The 17319-nt window shown below is 28.1% G+C and overlaps 3 protein-coding genes across 5 annotated transcripts; 2 read left to right on the forward strand and 1 right to left on the reverse strand.

The window, feature by feature from the left end:
- Positions 1-31: 31 nt before the first annotated feature.
- Positions 32-644, forward strand: LOC115245701 (F-box only protein 21-like). The gene is made up of 2 exons (XM_029824129.1): positions 32-239; positions 329-644. The coding sequence occupies exons 1-2, from the start codon at positions 77-79 to the stop codon at positions 481-483; spliced, it is 318 nt and encodes a 105-aa protein (XP_029679989.1). The 5' UTR covers positions 32-76; the 3' UTR covers positions 484-644.
- A 1543-nt stretch (positions 645-2187) lies between these two features.
- LOC115245700 (F-box only protein 21-like) lies at positions 2188-10120 on the reverse strand. 3 transcript variants are annotated; one of them, XM_029824128.1, is made up of 10 exons: positions 10038-10120; positions 9787-9960; positions 5556-5813; positions 5030-5471; positions 4792-4916; positions 3893-4052; positions 3516-3686; positions 3255-3354; positions 2994-3146; positions 2188-2904 (listed from the first exon to the last, which is right to left on the reverse strand). In XM_029824128.1, the coding sequence occupies exons 2-10, from the start codon at positions 9942-9944 to the stop codon at positions 2750-2752; spliced, it is 1722 nt and encodes a 573-aa protein (XP_029679988.1). In that variant the 5' UTR covers positions 9945-9960; positions 10038-10120; the 3' UTR covers positions 2188-2749. The 3 variants fall into 3 exon arrangements, with proteins under 3 accessions (XP_029679988.1, XP_029679986.1, XP_029679987.1); XM_029824126.1 differs by having other exon boundaries at positions 2994-3354; XM_029824127.1 differs by having other exon boundaries at positions 2994-3354; positions 9787-10120.
- A 4924-nt stretch (positions 10121-15044) lies between these two features.
- Positions 15045-16076, forward strand: LOC115245699 (F-box only protein 21-like). Its single transcript, XM_029824125.1, has 2 exons — positions 15045-15671; positions 15761-16076. Exons 1-2 carry the CDS (start codon positions 15539-15541, stop codon positions 15913-15915), a joined length of 288 nt encoding a protein of 95 aa, XP_029679985.1. The 5' UTR covers positions 15045-15538; the 3' UTR covers positions 15916-16076.
- Positions 16077-17319: the final 1243 nt, after the last annotated feature.

Here is a 17319-nt window from a genome sequence, read left to right on the forward strand (position 1 = left end):
ATGGCACGATTATCATTATAATGGCTGTAATAATCATGACAGCGTTATTATTGGATGGCATCGTGAATGTGACAAAATGTTCTGGACCAAATTGAAGGAGACTAATATGTGCCCATATTTACGTAAATCCAACGGATATCATTATCACATCTGTGGATGTCATCGATTTTCAACCAATGCCGATCAACCGCACTACCTCCTTCTCACCGAGAATAATAGCATATGTTATGTGCCACAAGGTATGATTATTAGTAGCATTCTTATAAATCACATATGTGTTTTATGATCTTTTATCTGTACAAGGTATAATATATCTTTTTTATTTTAGATCAACTATTGATACGGCCACCAAAAAAAATCAATAATATAGAAATTGGAAGATATTTCACTAGATTCGAAGGCACTTATTACGTACCGAATAAAAGCTTAAGAGAACATTATCCAAACGACACCGCTGCAATAGCCAAAATACTTGCCAAGTAGTTTTTATTATCTTAAATTGTACAACTTATAATTTAATATAGATTGCAGAATATTTTCGAAAACATCTATTGACATTTTTCTCAAAAATGTTTTATTTTCGAGATTTCGAGAGTTGTTTTTCGTAACACTTTTGGCAAAAATATATTTCTCAATTTAGCTCTCATTATGAACGATATATATATGTATATAGATATAAAATATAGGATATCATTTTATAAGTTTTGTAAATATTACATTGTAAAAAATATTTTTTGCTGTAGATTTAATTAAGTAAGAAAAATAATGATTTATATTGCATAAAAATCTGTATATAACTTATTAATATGTATTTAAAGATTAAAAAATTAAAATGCAAGATTTTGAAAGGATTATTGTAAATAAATGATTTCGATATTCTGCATATGAGAGAATCTCGAAAATTTTTTTTTTATAACTAAAGATTGTTGTATAGTCTTAGTAGTATAGGGGCCATTATGGGGCATCACAACAAACTCCCTTCACTCGGTCACTAGCGCCAGTGACATCATAGAGGGCCACTATAGAGCCAAAGAGAAGCCTTAATTTTTAAATATAACGTATAGAAGATATTTACAATAAATGTGCTTTCACTTTTTTCTTATTCTTGAAACAAAATTATCAAGCATTTTAAGCAATATCAAATTATGCTTTTAATTTATATATATAGCTTTTTACAATTAATTTACATTATCTAATTAATTTTTTAATTTATAAATTTAGTTGGATGCGCTAGTGCGCACCGATGCACATTAAAAGCGATTATATGCAAATGACACATGACAATAAATACGTTCCGCTTAAAGCTATTTTCGTTCGAAGAACAAGATTCTTCGCCCTCATTTATCCACTAAACGCTTCGGAGCGAAAATAGTATCAAACGGAGTGCATTTATTGAATATATAAAAACTTTTATATATAAAATTTTTATATTTCTTATATTTTTAACGTAATTTTATTTGATTAATAAGATTTTTGCAAATGAAATAACAAAAAAAGAAATGCGATTTTTCGGATAAATTTCAATTACATACAAACTTAAAAATTGGATAAAAAATTTTTTTCATTATTTAAGTAAAAATTATTTGAATTATATCGTATTTGATGTCATTATTTTAATCCTGTTTAAAAATCCCATTAATCCATTAAAATTACTTTTTAAAATAAAATATAAATATTTTAATTTCTATTAGATGGAATTTTTGAATATTATAGATAAGTAAAAAAGTTGATAATAATTCAGATAAAAACTTCTTAAAAATTAAAAGAACACTATTAAAAGGAAAATTTATTATATTATAATAGAATAGACTCCTGTCAGGCTTCTCTCTGGCTCTATAATGGCCCTCTATGACGTCACTGGCGCCAGTGGCCGAATGAAGGGGATTTGTTATGATGCCCCATATAGTAGTCCCTATACTACTACGGCTATATAACATTCTTTACTTAAAAGAAAAAATTTTTCGAGATTCTCTCATATGCAAAATATCGAAATGATTTATTTACAATAATCCTTTCAAAATCTTGCATTTTAATTTATTAATTTTTAAATACATATTAATAAGTTATACACAAATTTTTATGCATCATAAATCTTTATTTTTCTTATTTAATTAAATCTATAGCAAAAAATATTTTTTACAATGTAATATTTACAAAATTTATAAAATGGTATCCTATATTCTATATCTATATACATATATAAATCTTTCATAATGAGAGCTAAATTGAGAAATATATTTTTGCAAAAAGTGTTATGAAAAACAACTCTCGAAATCTCGAAGATAAAACATTTTTGAGAAAAATGTTACAAATAAAAGTTGCAGTTTTAAGTGGCGCAGTAGTTTTAAGTAGCAATGTTAATGTGACTTTAAATAGCATTGTTAAAGTCATGTAAAAATCACTTTTGGATAATACTAGCGGTACTACTATACTTTTCAAGCTTTATAACTCGGAAAATACCTAATGAAAAAATACTTTATTATAGCGTTTTGAAAAGCTCTTCAGATAAACTACAAGAATATGCAATCAAAAATGGGGGTTTTTATTTTAAAATTTCAAAGTGTTTTTTACGTAATCTAACAATGCTATTTAAAGTCACATTAATATTGCTACTTAATGCGCATGTTAAAATCCTACAACTTTTATTTGAAACATTTTTTTCAAAAATGTTTTATTTTAGAGATATTTGACCGTTGCGGGACTAAAACATTCTATATATAACAAGTTGTAGATTTTAAGATAATAAAAATTACTTAGCAAGTATTTTGGCTATTGCAGCGGTATCATCCGGATAACGTTTTCTTAAGCTTTTATTCGGTACGTAATAAGTGCCTTCGAATCTAGAGAAGTATTTTCCAATTTCTATGTTATCGATTTTTTTAGGTGGAATTATCGATAATTGATCTAAAATGAAAAAGATATATTTTACATTGTATAGATAAAAGATCATAAAATACATATATGATTTATAAGAATACTACTAATAATCATACCTTGTTGCACATAACATAGGCTATTATTCTCGATGAGAACGATGTAGTGTGGTTGACGGGCTCTAGATGAAAATTCTTCACTTTCTTCACTTTCTTCACTTTCTTCACTTTCTTCACATGTGCAGATGTGATAATTATGTTGGCCGTATTTACCTAGATATGGGCACTTATTAGACGTGTTCAAATTGATCAAGAACAATTCTGATTCACATTCATGATGCCATCCCATTATTACGCCGTCATGATTATTATGATCATTACCGTTATGATAATCATCATGATGCGTTACGATCATTCCAACGGCAAATTTAACACTTTTTGATCTTTTTTTTAATCGTTTCTTTACTGTCTTAGATGTAACCTGTGGAAATATAATAGCAAAATTCAATCGGTATCTTGTCACACAAGTAATTTTTAAAATAATATAATAACTTAAATAATAAATAATTATAATTAATATATTTTTTTCATATATTGATATATGAGTATATAAATTACATTATACGATGTGTTATAACCTACTTCTATTTTATTTGTAATATATTCGTATTCATATGCAATATTTATCCTCTCAACATCAAATGAGATGCATGTAACTAGGAATTCTAAGAGGATGCAGAAATTCCACTCGTAATATATGTTATGACTACATCTTAATTCTCGATTAAAACTTTGCATTATTTCTAGTGTCATCTGAAAAGAAAAAAACAGACATGTAAAGAAAATTTCAATTACAGACAAAAAAAATAGAAAGAAAAGTTTATTACTTTCACTCATTGATTTAAAATGTATTAAGACTTATTGAAATAATGTATTATTTACTTGGACTTATAATTAATTGTTATTTTTATTAACTACTTAAAATTAATAGAGACAATCAGATATAAAAAATTACTAACCCAAATATTATTGCTTAATGACCTCGGATGAAATAAAAGTAAATTTCCAGTCCCGATATTTCTTCTCCCTCTGATAACGTTTGAGGGATACAATAAATTTGAGCTCTTGCTCATATAAAAGTACTCTACGTTATCTCCATACTTTATATAACCGTTTGTACTGAAAATAAGAAAAAAACATTTATATATTCTGTATATATTTATATACATATACATATATGCGTTTAAACATATAGAATGTATGTTCATTGTTATTAAAACTCATAATTTCTCTAGCAATAGATTGATTAAAAATGTTGTGCATAAATCTTAATTGCGCAAGAAGCTACATTTTTAAAAAGTTCTCAATGAGATTTGATAGCAAGTTCTTTTCAATATAAAATAAAAAATAATTGCCTAATATGTTTTAAAAAATTATACAAACTTTTTTAAAAAAATGCATCTGTAATTTAATATAAAGTCATTTTGTCATTTTGTATATGTTAACACAAAATTATAAAGAATTAATAATTTCCATCAGTGAAATATAATTTATAAAACGTAACTTTTTTAAATCTAAATATGTGAATATGTTTGTGTAAAATAAATAAAAAAATACTTTTGTAAAAAAAATTATATTGTTCCATTTAAAAATCTCAAGATAACTTTGATCTTTTACCGAAAAAAAGAGATATTAATTATTTTTCTGTATGTGTGTATGTATAACGCGTGCACTAACATTTTGTTAAATGTTCGAGGAAAACATATTTTTATGCTACGATCTTTTGTTTCTTATAAATTTAAAACAAATAAGTAACCTAAAAAATTGTAGAAATGTCTTTATAAAAAAGTATATATATATATAATTGCAATATTGAAATATTGAAAGAGTTTTAACAATAAACTAAAATCATACTTACTATTTTGGTTTCCATATGACTGCAATATTTCTTCCATCTAATCCCAGAATGCTATGTATGCCAAGTCTTCTAGCTACGATGTGATACGTGACAGTCAATAGATGTTGTCGAAAACATTCTGCAATCTATGTTAAATTACATTAGAAAAACTGTATATTAAACATTTATAAGATATAAAAATTACATATATGTTTGCACACCGCAAAACAAATTATTATTATAATTTAAAATAACTTACATATTTTATATATTTTGCTTCGAGATCTGATGTCTTTAATAATTGATGCAATTTATGAATCTCTAACTCGGAAAATATATATTTGTCGAGAACACACATAATTTGCTTTGATTCCGTTTCATTCCAAAAATTGTCGTCAATATTGTTATCTCTCCAAAAAGAAAATTGCTCTAAAGTCGTAGAACAAATTGAATGAGCTAAATATTTATTTTTCAGACGAAATAGTACTGTCTGCACTATTCCATCTAACCACGTTTTCACGGCCGAATAAGACACATGTGGCTGAAAATATTGCGCCACGATTGTAAGTTGTTTTTCCAAAAGCTGCTTTGTTTTTGGCATATTTATAAATTTCATTTGCTTATATACAAATCGATACTCTTTTAGACAGTGAAAAATTAGCTTAAAATAATATTCACTTGTCAAATTGGAAAACAGTTTGCTGAAAAAAAATTTATATTTTAATTATACAGAAATTACATTAATTTATAATATCAATAACAATTTAGTTTATTGAATATTTTACCATGATGTTTGTGCAGAAATTCTGTTTATCGCATCCCACACAAAATAATACATTGTGGAATCTTCAGTAATTGAACGCAGAAGACGTTCCAATTGTTCTTTGTCAGTATTACATAACTTATTTTGCGATATCATAATCGCATAATATTGTAACTTTTGAATATGATATAATCCTGTTTCTAGTCTTTCTTTGAATTTGATATGGTGAAATATTTTCTTCTGTTTTTCTCTATTATACTTTTTTTCCGCGGTAGGACAGCTAAAATTAAAAAAGACATTTCTCATGAATTTCATTAAACAACGCCACAATATCAGCAATAAATTTTAGAAAATATACGTTTTAAAGTACATATAAACTTCATAATCAAGGACACGGTAGTGTCTCGCGCCAAGTCACGCGAAGCAAAGATCGCGCGCAGCAATTACATACACATTAATATTCAGAATAAATTAAAAAATTTATAAATAACAATATGGATCTTTTTATTTAAAAAAAAGATATGATTTACTGTTTTAATCAAATTATAATTATCACAATAGTTATGGATAGCAATTTGTACGATACACATTGTTCGGGAGTCGACCTCGACGAGATCGCCGAAATCTTAGAAACGCTCAGAGATGAGCGAGAAGCTGTGTGTAACGCGAATCCGTAGATTCGCTGGAGGACAAGATTTTAGAAAAGACTCGAGTGCAGATTGTTTTAACTATTCGTTTATTTTAGACTGATAGGAGCGAGCGACGGCACGTATTCCGCGATTCCGACGGAAATCTTCAAATTGTCCTGCCAATTATTGCCCTTTTTTCGCGGTTCGGAAATCTTGATTAAGAGCTTCTTGCTAGAAACTCTCGCGAGAGCGGAAATCTTGCACGCGGACGCCGGATGGAATTTGGCGCGAGGCAGAGGACATTCGCGATGCGAGTAACGAGCGTCGACTCTCGGACTCCACACAATTAATCGTTCACAATGTCTTAGCGCTAACGGAGTAACTAATACAGTGTGAGATATTACCGAATTGACCGCCGCGAGAATATGAACGCGATCGGATGCGAGACAATTCGGAACGATTTTGAAACGAGTAACCCTACTAAGTACGCGACACGAGCGAGAATAAGCGAAATGCGAATGAGAATCGTTATCGTAGGCAGACTAAATCGGCCGAGCGCGGAAACTCGCGCTATAACAAGGTTATTTGACGTCGAACTTTCGAAAATTTAGGTGTTTGTCACAGTTTTTCTTTGTTATGATCACTTGATCACGCGCCGCTCGGCTGATTGCGACGATGGTTATTCTCGCTCATGTTTTGATTTCGGCTCTTACTGTTCAGATTTGTCGGTTGAATTTACCGTTTAAATTTATCGACTAAATTCAACGTTTCAATCTTGAACACACATATATGCACAAGGTATTGATCTGCATCTGCTGCAATAATCTCGCATTATTTAAGTTTGTTACTTTAAATCATATTTAAATGAGAGAAATCGAGTGAAAACTAATGTGTAGGGATATTTTTCGTTCTACATGTCCCATTAAAATGAGAACAAAAACTGAAAAAAAATTTTTAAATAAAAGAAATGTTCACGCACAAAATCTTTACAATCTCTCCAAGTAGTTAAAATTGATTGGATATAATGTTTTATAAAATTATAAAATCCATAAAGTTTGAAAGTTACAAGAAAAAAATATGGTTACATCATAAGTTTTAAAGGATATTATTATTTATGAAATGTAAAAAAGATATTTTATAAGCCAATTTTAAAACGAATAAATATAAGAAAACTATAAGAAAAAATAATCAAGGACACGGTAGTGTCTCGCGCCAAGTCACGCGAAGCAAAGATCGCGCGCAGCAATTACATACACATTAATATTCAGAATAAATTAAAAAATTTATAAATAACAATATGGATCTTTTTATTTAAAAAAAAGATATGATTTACTGTTTTAATCAAATTATAATTATCACAATAGTTATGGATAGCAATTTGTACGATACACATTGTTCGGGAGTCGACCTCGACGAGATCGCCGAAATCTTAGAAACGCTCAGAGATGAGCGAGAAGCTGTGTGTAACGCGAATCCGTAGATTCGCTGGAGGACAAGATTTTAGAAAAGACTCGAGTGCAGATTGTTTTAACTATTCGTTTATTTTAGACTGATAGGAGCGAGCGACGGCACGTATTCCGCGATTCCGACGGAAATCTTCAAATTGTCCTGCCAATTATTGCCCTTTTTTCGCGGTTCGGAAATCTTGATTAAGAGCTTCTTGCTAGAAACTCTCGCGAGAGCGGAAATCTTGCACGCGGACGCCGGATGGAATTTGGCGCGAGGCAGAGGACATTCGCGATGCGAGTAACGAGCGTCGACTCTCGGACTCCACACAATTAATCGTTCACAATGTCTTAGCGCTAACGGAGTAACTAATACAGTGTGAGATATTACCGAATTGACCGCCGCGAGAATATGAACGCGATCGGATGCGAGACAATTCGGAACGATTTTGAAACGAGTAACCCTACTAAGTACGCGACACGAGCGAGAATAAGCGAAATGCGAATGAGAATCGTTATCGTAGGCAGACTAAATCGGCCGAGCGCGGAAACTCGCGCTATAACAAGGTTATTTGACGTCGAACTTTCGAAAATTTAGGTGTTTGTCACAGTTTTTCTTTGTTATGATCACTTGATCACGCGCCGCTCGGCTGATTGCGACGATGGTTATTCTCGCTCATGTTTTGATTTCGGCTCTTACTGTTCAGATTTGTCGGTTGAATTTACCGTTTAAATTTATCGACTAAATTCAACGTTTCAATCTTGAACACACATATATGCACAAGGTATTGATCTGCATCTGCTGCAATAATCTCGCATTATTTAAGTTTGTTACTTTAAATCATATTTAAATGAGAGAAATCGAGTGAAAACTAAATGTGTAGGGATATTTTTCGTTCTACATGTCCCATTAAAATGAGAACAAAAACTGAAAAAAAATTTTTAAATAAAAGAAATGTTCACGCACAAAATCTTTACAATCTCTCCAAGTAGTTAAAATTGATTGGATATAATGTTTTATAAAATTATAAAATCCATAAAGTTTGAAAGTTACAAGAAAAAAATATGGTTACATCATAAGTTTTAAAGGATATTATTATTTATGAAATGTAAAAAAGATATTTTATAAGCCAATTTTAAAACGAATAAATATAAGGAAACTATAAGAAAAATTTTCAAATATTATTATATAAGTAAACATTTATACATAATCGTATTATTACACATTTTAAAATTAAAATATAAAAAATCATAAGAGCATTTTAATGTTGTGTTTTTTACGTTTTACACTATAAAATAAAAACTTCTTTATAATCACAAAATCACACAAATTACAAAATATCTCTACACATTTAGTTTTCACTCAATTTCTCTCATTTAAATATGATTTAAAGTAACAAACTTAAATGATGTGAGATTATCGCAGCAGATGCATCTCGATAATACATTGTGCATATATGTGTATCGTACAAATTGCTATACAAAAATAAAAAAGCTAACTAATACAACAGTAAAATAATTTTTTGCAATCTGTATTTTTAATAATTTAAAATAATTTATTTAAAAGAACGACACACACATAATTTTAAGCATGTTATAACCAAAGAAAATAATAAGAAATAGGATAATCTTTATACTCATAATTTAATAATAAAACCGGTAAATGTTTAGTTTAACTTACACCTCACGGATCGTTTTCATTTTCACATATATTATAGAGGGCACATTCCTAAGTAACACGCACTTTGAATTTTGCGGCGCTCTCTTCTGGTTTCAGAGATATGCGATTTTAAAGCATCATAATTTTCGCATTTATTTCTATGATTTTTTCACTATATGTAAAATGAAAACGATCCGTGAGATGTAAGTTAATGTGAACATTTACCAACCATCTTTATCAAATGGCGCGAAACGGATTGGAATTGACGTAGGATATCGAGTCTTTAAATGCATAAAGATTTCGGCTTTACTGAATCTTGACTTTTTACTAAAATCGTATTAAATTATAACATCAGGAGCAGTTTCAATATGTAATAAAAATTATCAGGCACAAATTAAAAAGAAGAACACAATAATTTTACCTTTACTTGTTAACTATTAGTATTTGCGGAGGTACTCCATTGAGTTACGAAAAGTAACTCAGTAAAATTAATATAAACATTTTATAAAAATAAAATACCTCTGATAATATTTCCTCTCACACAATTTGTTGTCATGTATCACTTGTTGCAATCTTGTGCACGTGGAGCCAAATCTTATTAAATCCACGGCGCTGATGCTCTCATTTTGCAAAATGTGAACAATTACTTCGTGAGGCAACTGCATTATTGTAGCCATCGCAAAATATTAAACACTGCGCAAAAGAGTTTGCAATAAACGTTATTTAACAAATAAGCGCGAGAGTTTTCTATATCTTTTTCTTGATCTTACCGCAATGAGTCTACTACGAGCACTGTCCAAAAAGTTTATCTACGGTTGTCTAAGACCATAGGTGGAGTCTTTTTCCGAGTTATATAATGATTTAACTTTGACCAATGGCCAATGCCCAATGACCAATGATCAATCAGGACACACGAAAAGAACAAAGATTTTTCCTTCCATTTCTCTGTCAATATGAGCAACGGTTGAAGGCACGTTCGACATTTATCTAGAAAATATTTTCTAATCTATCGTTTTATGGTATTTTAAAGATTTATGACTTACAACTTTCTTTCAATATTATTTGAAGACCGTTTAAGCTTTATCAGATACTTATCTTATTTATTTATTTGCTAATCTAAATAGAATGTATCGTAGTCGAGTCATAGCTTTCACGAAATTTTCTAAACTCTCGTTCCCCAAGATCAGACAATAATGTAAAATTAACATTTTGCGTTTATTTTCACTATTTTATCTCTCTGATCTTTTTGTTTCTACAGTTTTTTTAAATTTTTATATGATGATTTTTTGATATATTGCATTTACGAGATCGTCTTAATAATATTGATATAAATATTGAATTGAATATTGATATAATATATTCCATATACTTTGTAATTGCGCTGAGGATGGTCCAAAAAAAGAGACTATAAAATATTTTTAGGCAATTTTAAGAATTAATCTCTCTATTAATGTTACAAAAATTTTATTCGTGTAACGATAGCAAAATTTACGCATTTACATTTCAGATTAGATATATAAATTCCTTTTATTAATTTATATATATGTTCATGTTACTTGATCATATATATTTAAGAAAATTAAAATTTTATTGTATTATTTCAAGAAATCGTGCAAATATAAAATTTTGAAATGCAGATTTTATAAAAAGTTACTTATTTAAGATGAAAGAGAAATTGAAGAGACAGATGAAAAGAGTCCGGAGAGAGAAAAATGAAGACAAACAAAGATTGCAAATCCAAAATTATTAAGTGAGAAAACTGGCAGATAAGAGCCAAGGCGCTGGTATTGGTGCGCAAACTTATTATTGTTAAATTTTATTAACGAATATGCATTAAAAATGTATGTTTCGGATCGTTTTTTGATCTATATCAATGATCTATATTCAGGATGGATATAAAAATATAAAGATTAAATTGGGATTTTAAAACTTGACACAATATTTGTTGTTGCAATCAAATTTCAAATTAAAATTAATAATCAGAAAGTAAAGCTCACTCGCGTATATTCTGACAAGAATTTATACAAATTAATGTGACAACGTTTAAACGCCATTGCTACACGTATATTTATATATCATCGGTGATTTACGATATGTTGACCAATGTTAACGGTTGGTATGGTCACAAAAATAACGGTCGCAAAAACGAGTCATAAAACAAAGTCAAACCCAAAAACGATGGGAAAACGGCAAATGTGACAAGTTTATATAATTTTTCAAATTTAATCTAATTGTAAATTGTAAAATTTAAAATTATTGTCTAAACTTATTATTGTCTAAATCATTGTCGTAGCGACCTCAAGTAACAAGAGTTTTCTTGAATTACATTTTATTCAGATTAGCAAGTAAATAAATATCTGACAAAGCTTAAATGATCTTCAATTCAAATAAAATTGAAAAAAAACCATTTAAGTCATAAGTCATAAATCTTTAAAACATTATAAAGCTATAGTTTAGAAAATATTTTCTAGAAAAATGTCGAACGTGCCTTCTACCGTTGCTAATATTGACAAGGAAATGGAAGGAAAAATCTTTGTTCTTTTCGTATGTCCTGATTGGTCATTGGTCATTGGGCATTGGCCATTGGTCAAAGTGAAATCATTATATAACTCGGAAAAAGACTCCACCTATGGTCTTAGACAACCGTAGATAAACTTTTTGGACAGTGCTCGTAGTAGACTCATTGCGGTAAGATCAAGAAAAAGATATAGAAAACTCTCGCGCTTATTTGTTAAATAACGTTTATTGCAAACTCTTTTGCGCAGTGTTTAATATTTTGCGATGGCTACAATAATGCAGTTGCCTCACGAAGTAATTGTTCACATTTTGCAAAATGAGAGCATCAGCGCCGTGGATTTAATAAGATTTGGCTCCACGTGCACAAGATTGCAACAAGTGATACATGACAACAAATTGTGTGAGAGGAAATATTATCAGAGGTATTTTATTTTTATAAAATGTTTATATTAATTTTACTGAGTTACTTTTCGTAACTCAATGGAGTACCTCCGCAAATACTAATAGTTAACAAGTAAAGTTAAAATTACTGTGTTCATCTTTTTAATTTGTGCCTGATGCTTTTTACTGCATATTGAAACTGTTCCTGATGTTACAATTTAATACGATTTTAATAAAAAGTCAAGATTCAGTAAAGCCGAAATCTTCATGCATCTAAAGACTTGACGTGTCACGATAACCTACGTCAATTTCAATCCATTTCGCGCCGTTTGATAAAGATAGCTTGCTATTGCTCGTAGCTAATTACTCATTGTTTTTATAAATTATAATCTTAACCTTTTTTTACCTAAGTTTTATTATTAAGTTATGATCATAAAAATTATCCTATTTTTTATTATTATTTTTTTTTTGTTAAAACATGCTTAAAAAATATGTGTGTCCTTCTTTTAAATAAATTATTTTAAATTATTAAAAATATAGGTTGCAAATAAATTTTTTTTATGTTGTATTAGTAAGCTTTTTTATTTTTGTTTAGCAATTTGTACAATACACATATATACACAATGTGTTATCGAGATGCATCTGCCGCGATAATCTCGCATCATTTAAGTTTGTTACTTTAAATCATATTTAAATGAGAGAAATTGATTGAAAACTAAATGTGGAGAGATATTTTGTAATTTAATTTTGTGATTATAAAGAAGTTTATTTTATAGTGTAAAACATAAAAAAACATAAGATTAAAATGCTCTTATGATTTTTTATATTTTAATTAAAAAATTTGTAATAATACGATTATGTATAAATGTTTACTTATATAATAATATTTGCAAATTTTTCTTATATTTATCCGTTTTAAAATTGACTTATAAAATATTTTTTTTACCTTTTATGAATAATTATATCTTTTAAAACTAATGATGTAACCAAATTTTTTTCTTGTAACTTTCAAACTTTATGGATTTTATAATTTTATAAAACATCATATGCAATCAATTTTAACTACCTGAAGAGATTGTAAAGATTGTGTGCGTGAATATTTTTTTTATTTAAAAATTTTTTTTCAATTTTTCTTATTTTAGTGGCATGTATAGAACGCAATATATATTATTAACGCTACACATTTAGTTTTCACTCGATTTCTCTGCCACATGTGTCTTATTCGGCCGTGAAAACGTGGTTAGATGGAATAGTGCAGACAGTACTATTTCGTCTGAAAAATAAATATTTAGCTCATTCAATTTGTTCTACGACTTTAGAGCAATTTTCTTTTTGGAGAGATAACAATATTGACGACAATTTTTGGAATGAAACGGAATCAAAGCAAATTATGTGTGTTCTCGAAAAATATATATTTTCCGAGTTAGAGACTCATAAATTGCATCAATTATTAATGACATCAAATCTCGAAGCAAAATATATAAAATATGTAAGTTATTTTAAATTATAATAATAATTTGTTTTGCGCTGCGTAAATATAACTATAATTTTTATATTTTATAAATGTTCAATATACAATTTTTCTAATATAATATAATTTAACATAGATTGCAGAATGTTTTCGAAAACATCTATTGCCTATTACGTATCACATCGTAGCTAGAAGACTTGGCATACCTAGCGTTCTAACAAATTGCAAAAATATTATTATGATCATATGGAAACCAAAATAGTAAGTATTAATATAGTATAAATAAGTAAAGTATTATAGATTTTGATCAGACACCCTGTATATATATACTTTTTTTATAAAAACGTTTCTACGATTTCTTACGCTCTGGTTACTTATTTGTTTTAAATTCATGAGAAACAAAAGATCGTAGCATTAAAATATGTATTCCTCGAACATTTAACAAAATGTTAGTGCACGCGTTATACACACACATACAGAAAAATAATCAATATCTCTTTTTTTCGGTAAAAAAACAAAGTTATCTTGAGATTTTTAAATGGAACAATATAATTTTTTTTACAAAAGTATTTTTTTATTTATTTTACACAAACATATTCACATATTTAGATTTAAAAAAGTTACGTTTTATAAATTATATTTCACTGATGGAAATTATTAATTCTTTATAATTTTGTGTTAACATATACAAAATGACAAAATGACTTTATATTAAATTACAGATGCATTTTTTTAAAAAAGTTTGTATAATTTTTTAAAACATATTAGGCAATTATTTTTTATTTTATATTGAAAAGAACTTGCTATCAAATCTCATTGAGAACTTTTTAAAAATGTAGCTTCTTGCGCAATTAAGATTTATGCACAACATTTTTAATCAATCTATTGCTAGAGAAATTATGAGTTTTAATAACAATGAACATACATTCTATATGTTTAAACGCATATATGTATATGTATATAAATATATACAGAATATATAAATGTTTTTTTCTTATTTTCAGTACAAACGGTTATATAAAGTATGGAGATAACGTAGAGTACTTTTATATGAGCAAGAGCTCAAATTTACTGTATCCCTCAAACGTTATCAGAGGGAGAAGAAATATCGGGACTGGAAATTTACTTTTATTTCATCCGAGGTCATTAAGCAATAATATTTGGGTTAGTAATTTTTTATATCTGATTCTCTCTATTAATTTTAAGTAGTTAATAAAAATAACAATTAATTATAAGTCCAAGTAAATAATATGTTATTTCAATAAGTCTCAATACATTTTAAATCAATGAGTGAAAGTAATGAACTTCTTTTTATTTTTTTGTCTATAATCGAAATTTGCTTTACATGTCTGTTTTATTTTTTTTTAGATAACACAAGAAATAATGGCAAATTTTAATCAAGAATTAATATCTAATAATAATATGTATGGCACGTGGAATTTCGACATTTTCTTCAATTTTTTATTTACATGCCTTCAATATGATGTTGAGAACATAAATATTGAAACTGAATACGAACATATTACAAATTCAATAGAGGTAAATTATAACACATCATATAATCTAATTTAATATATTCATATATCAATATATGAAAAGATTATATTAATTATAATTATTTATTACTTAAGCTATTACATTATTTTAAAAATTGCTTGTGTGACAAGATATCGATTGAATTTTACTATTATATTTCCACAGATTAGTTCTAATGTGAATCGATCTAAAATGATGAAACGATTAGAAAGGCCAAAAAAGATTAAATTTGCTGTTGGAATAATTGTAACACATTATACATGGCACGATTATCATTATAATGGCTGTAATAATCATGACAGCGTTATTATTGGATGGCATCGTGAATGTGACAAAATGTTCTGAACCAGATTGAAGGAGACTAATATGTGCCCATATTTACGTAAATCCAACGGATATCATTATCACATCTGTGGATGTCATCGATTTTCAACCAATGCCGATCAACCGCACTACCTCCTTCTCACCGAGAATAATAGCATATGTTATGTGCCACAAGGTATGATTATTAGTAGCATTCTTATAAATCACATATGTGTTTTATGATCTTTTATCTGTACAAGGTATAATATATTTTTTTTATTTTAGATCAACTATTGATACGTCCACCAAAAAAAATCAATAATATAGAAATTGGAAGATATTTCACTAGATTCGAAGGCACTTATTACGTACCGAATAAAAGCTTAAGAGAACATTATCCAAACGACACCGCTGCAATAGCCAAAATACTTGCCAAGTAGTTTTTATTATCTTAAATTGTACAACTTATAATTTAATATAGATTGCAGAATATTTTCGAAAACATCTATTGACATTTTTCTCAAAAATGTTTTATTTTCGAGATTTCGAGAGTTGTTTTTCGTAACACTTTTGGCAAAAATATATTTCTCAATTTAGCTCTCATTATGAACGATATATATATGTATATAGATATAAAATATAGGATATCATTTTATAAGTTTTGTAAATATTACATTGTAAAAAATATTTTTTGCCATAGATTTAATTAAATAAGAAAAATAAAGATTTATGATGCATAAAAATTTGTGTATAACTTATTAATATGTATTTAAAAATTAATAAATTAAAATGCAAGATTTTGAAAGGATTATTGTAAATAAATCATTTCGATATTTTGCATATGAGAGAATCTCGAAAAATTTTTTCTTTTAAGTAAAGAATGTTATATAGCCGTAGTAGTATAGGGACTACTATATGGGGCATCATAACAAATCCCCTTCATTCGGCCACTGGCGCCAGTGACGTCATAGAGGGCCATTATAGAGCCAGAGAGAAGCCTGACAGGAGTCTATTCTATTATAATATAATAAATTTTCCTTTTAATAGTGTTCTTTTAATTTTTAAGAAGTTTTTATCTGAATTATTATCAACTTTAATGTATTTACTCATGATTGTATATGGTCGCTTGATTAAAGATTGTCTGTTTATATATCTTTTTTAAACGTTGCTCTATTTTCGGAATGGAGTACTATTTTATTATAATATAATAAATTTTTTTTATTCCTAATCACCACGCATTTCTGTTCAACGAATTCTCTTCTTCGAATCCTTGTATTGATATGGCCTATCAAATTCCGTTGCTTCAAGATCATAGGGGGTGCTTTTTTTTAAGATATTCAAACGACTAAAGCTCCCTACTATTCTCTCAATTATTGTCTCTTTTTTACTTTCCTTTTATTTAAATATATTAATATAATAAATATAATACTACTGTATCTCTCTTAGTTTGACTATTTCCCCTTTGACCTGTCCGGCATGGATGATCCTACCGGTAACTACTAGCGTTTTCGAGTGAAATTATTTTGTGTGGGATGCGATAAACAGAATTTCTGCACAAACATCATGGTAAAATATTCAATAAACTAAATTGTTATTGATATTATAAATTAATGTAATTTCTGTATAATTAAAATATAAATTTTTTTTCAGCAAACTGTTTTCCAATTTGACAAGTGAATATTATTTTAAGCTAATTTTTCACTGTCTAAAAGAGTATCGATTTGTATATAAGCAAATGAAATTTATAAATATGCCAAAAACAAAGCAGCTTTTGGAAAAACAACTTACAATCGTGGCGCAATATTTTCAGCCACATGTGTCTTATTCGGCCGTGAAAACGTGGT

The sequence above is a fragment of the Formica exsecta genome, unplaced genomic scaffold (assembly GCF_003651465.1).
Source record: "Formica exsecta isolate Colony F162 unplaced genomic scaffold, ASM365146v1 scaffold1270, whole genome shotgun sequence".
Lineage (NCBI taxonomy): Eukaryota > Metazoa > Arthropoda > Insecta > Hymenoptera > Formicidae > Formica > Formica exsecta.

Bases quoted from the DNA above. Each gene is read 5' to 3' on its own strand.
- LOC115245701 (XM_029824129.1), top strand. From the start codon at position 77: ATGTTCTGGACCAAATTGAAGGAGACTAATATGTGCCCATATTTACGT. The intron at 240-328 runs GTATGATTATTA...TTTTTATTTTAG, and splicing joins CATATGTTATGTGCCACAAG to ATCAACTATTGATACGGCCA.
- LOC115245700 (XM_029824126.1), bottom strand. From the start codon at position 9,944: ATGGCTACAATAATGCAGTTGCCTCACGAAGTAATTGTTCACATTTTG. The intron at 4,917-5,029 runs GTAAGTTATTTT...AATTTAACATAG, and splicing joins AAGCAAAATATATAAAATAT to ATTGCAGAATGTTTTCGACA. The intron at 3,355-3,515 runs GTAGGTTATAAC...ATATTTCCACAG, and splicing joins ATATTACAAATAAAATAGAA to GTTACATCTAAGACAGTAAA.
- LOC115245699 (XM_029824125.1), top strand. From the start codon at position 15,539: ATGTGCCCATATTTACGTAAATCCAACGGATATCATTATCACATCTGT. The intron at 15,672-15,760 runs GTATGATTATTA...TTTTTATTTTAG, and splicing joins CATATGTTATGTGCCACAAG to ATCAACTATTGATACGTCCA.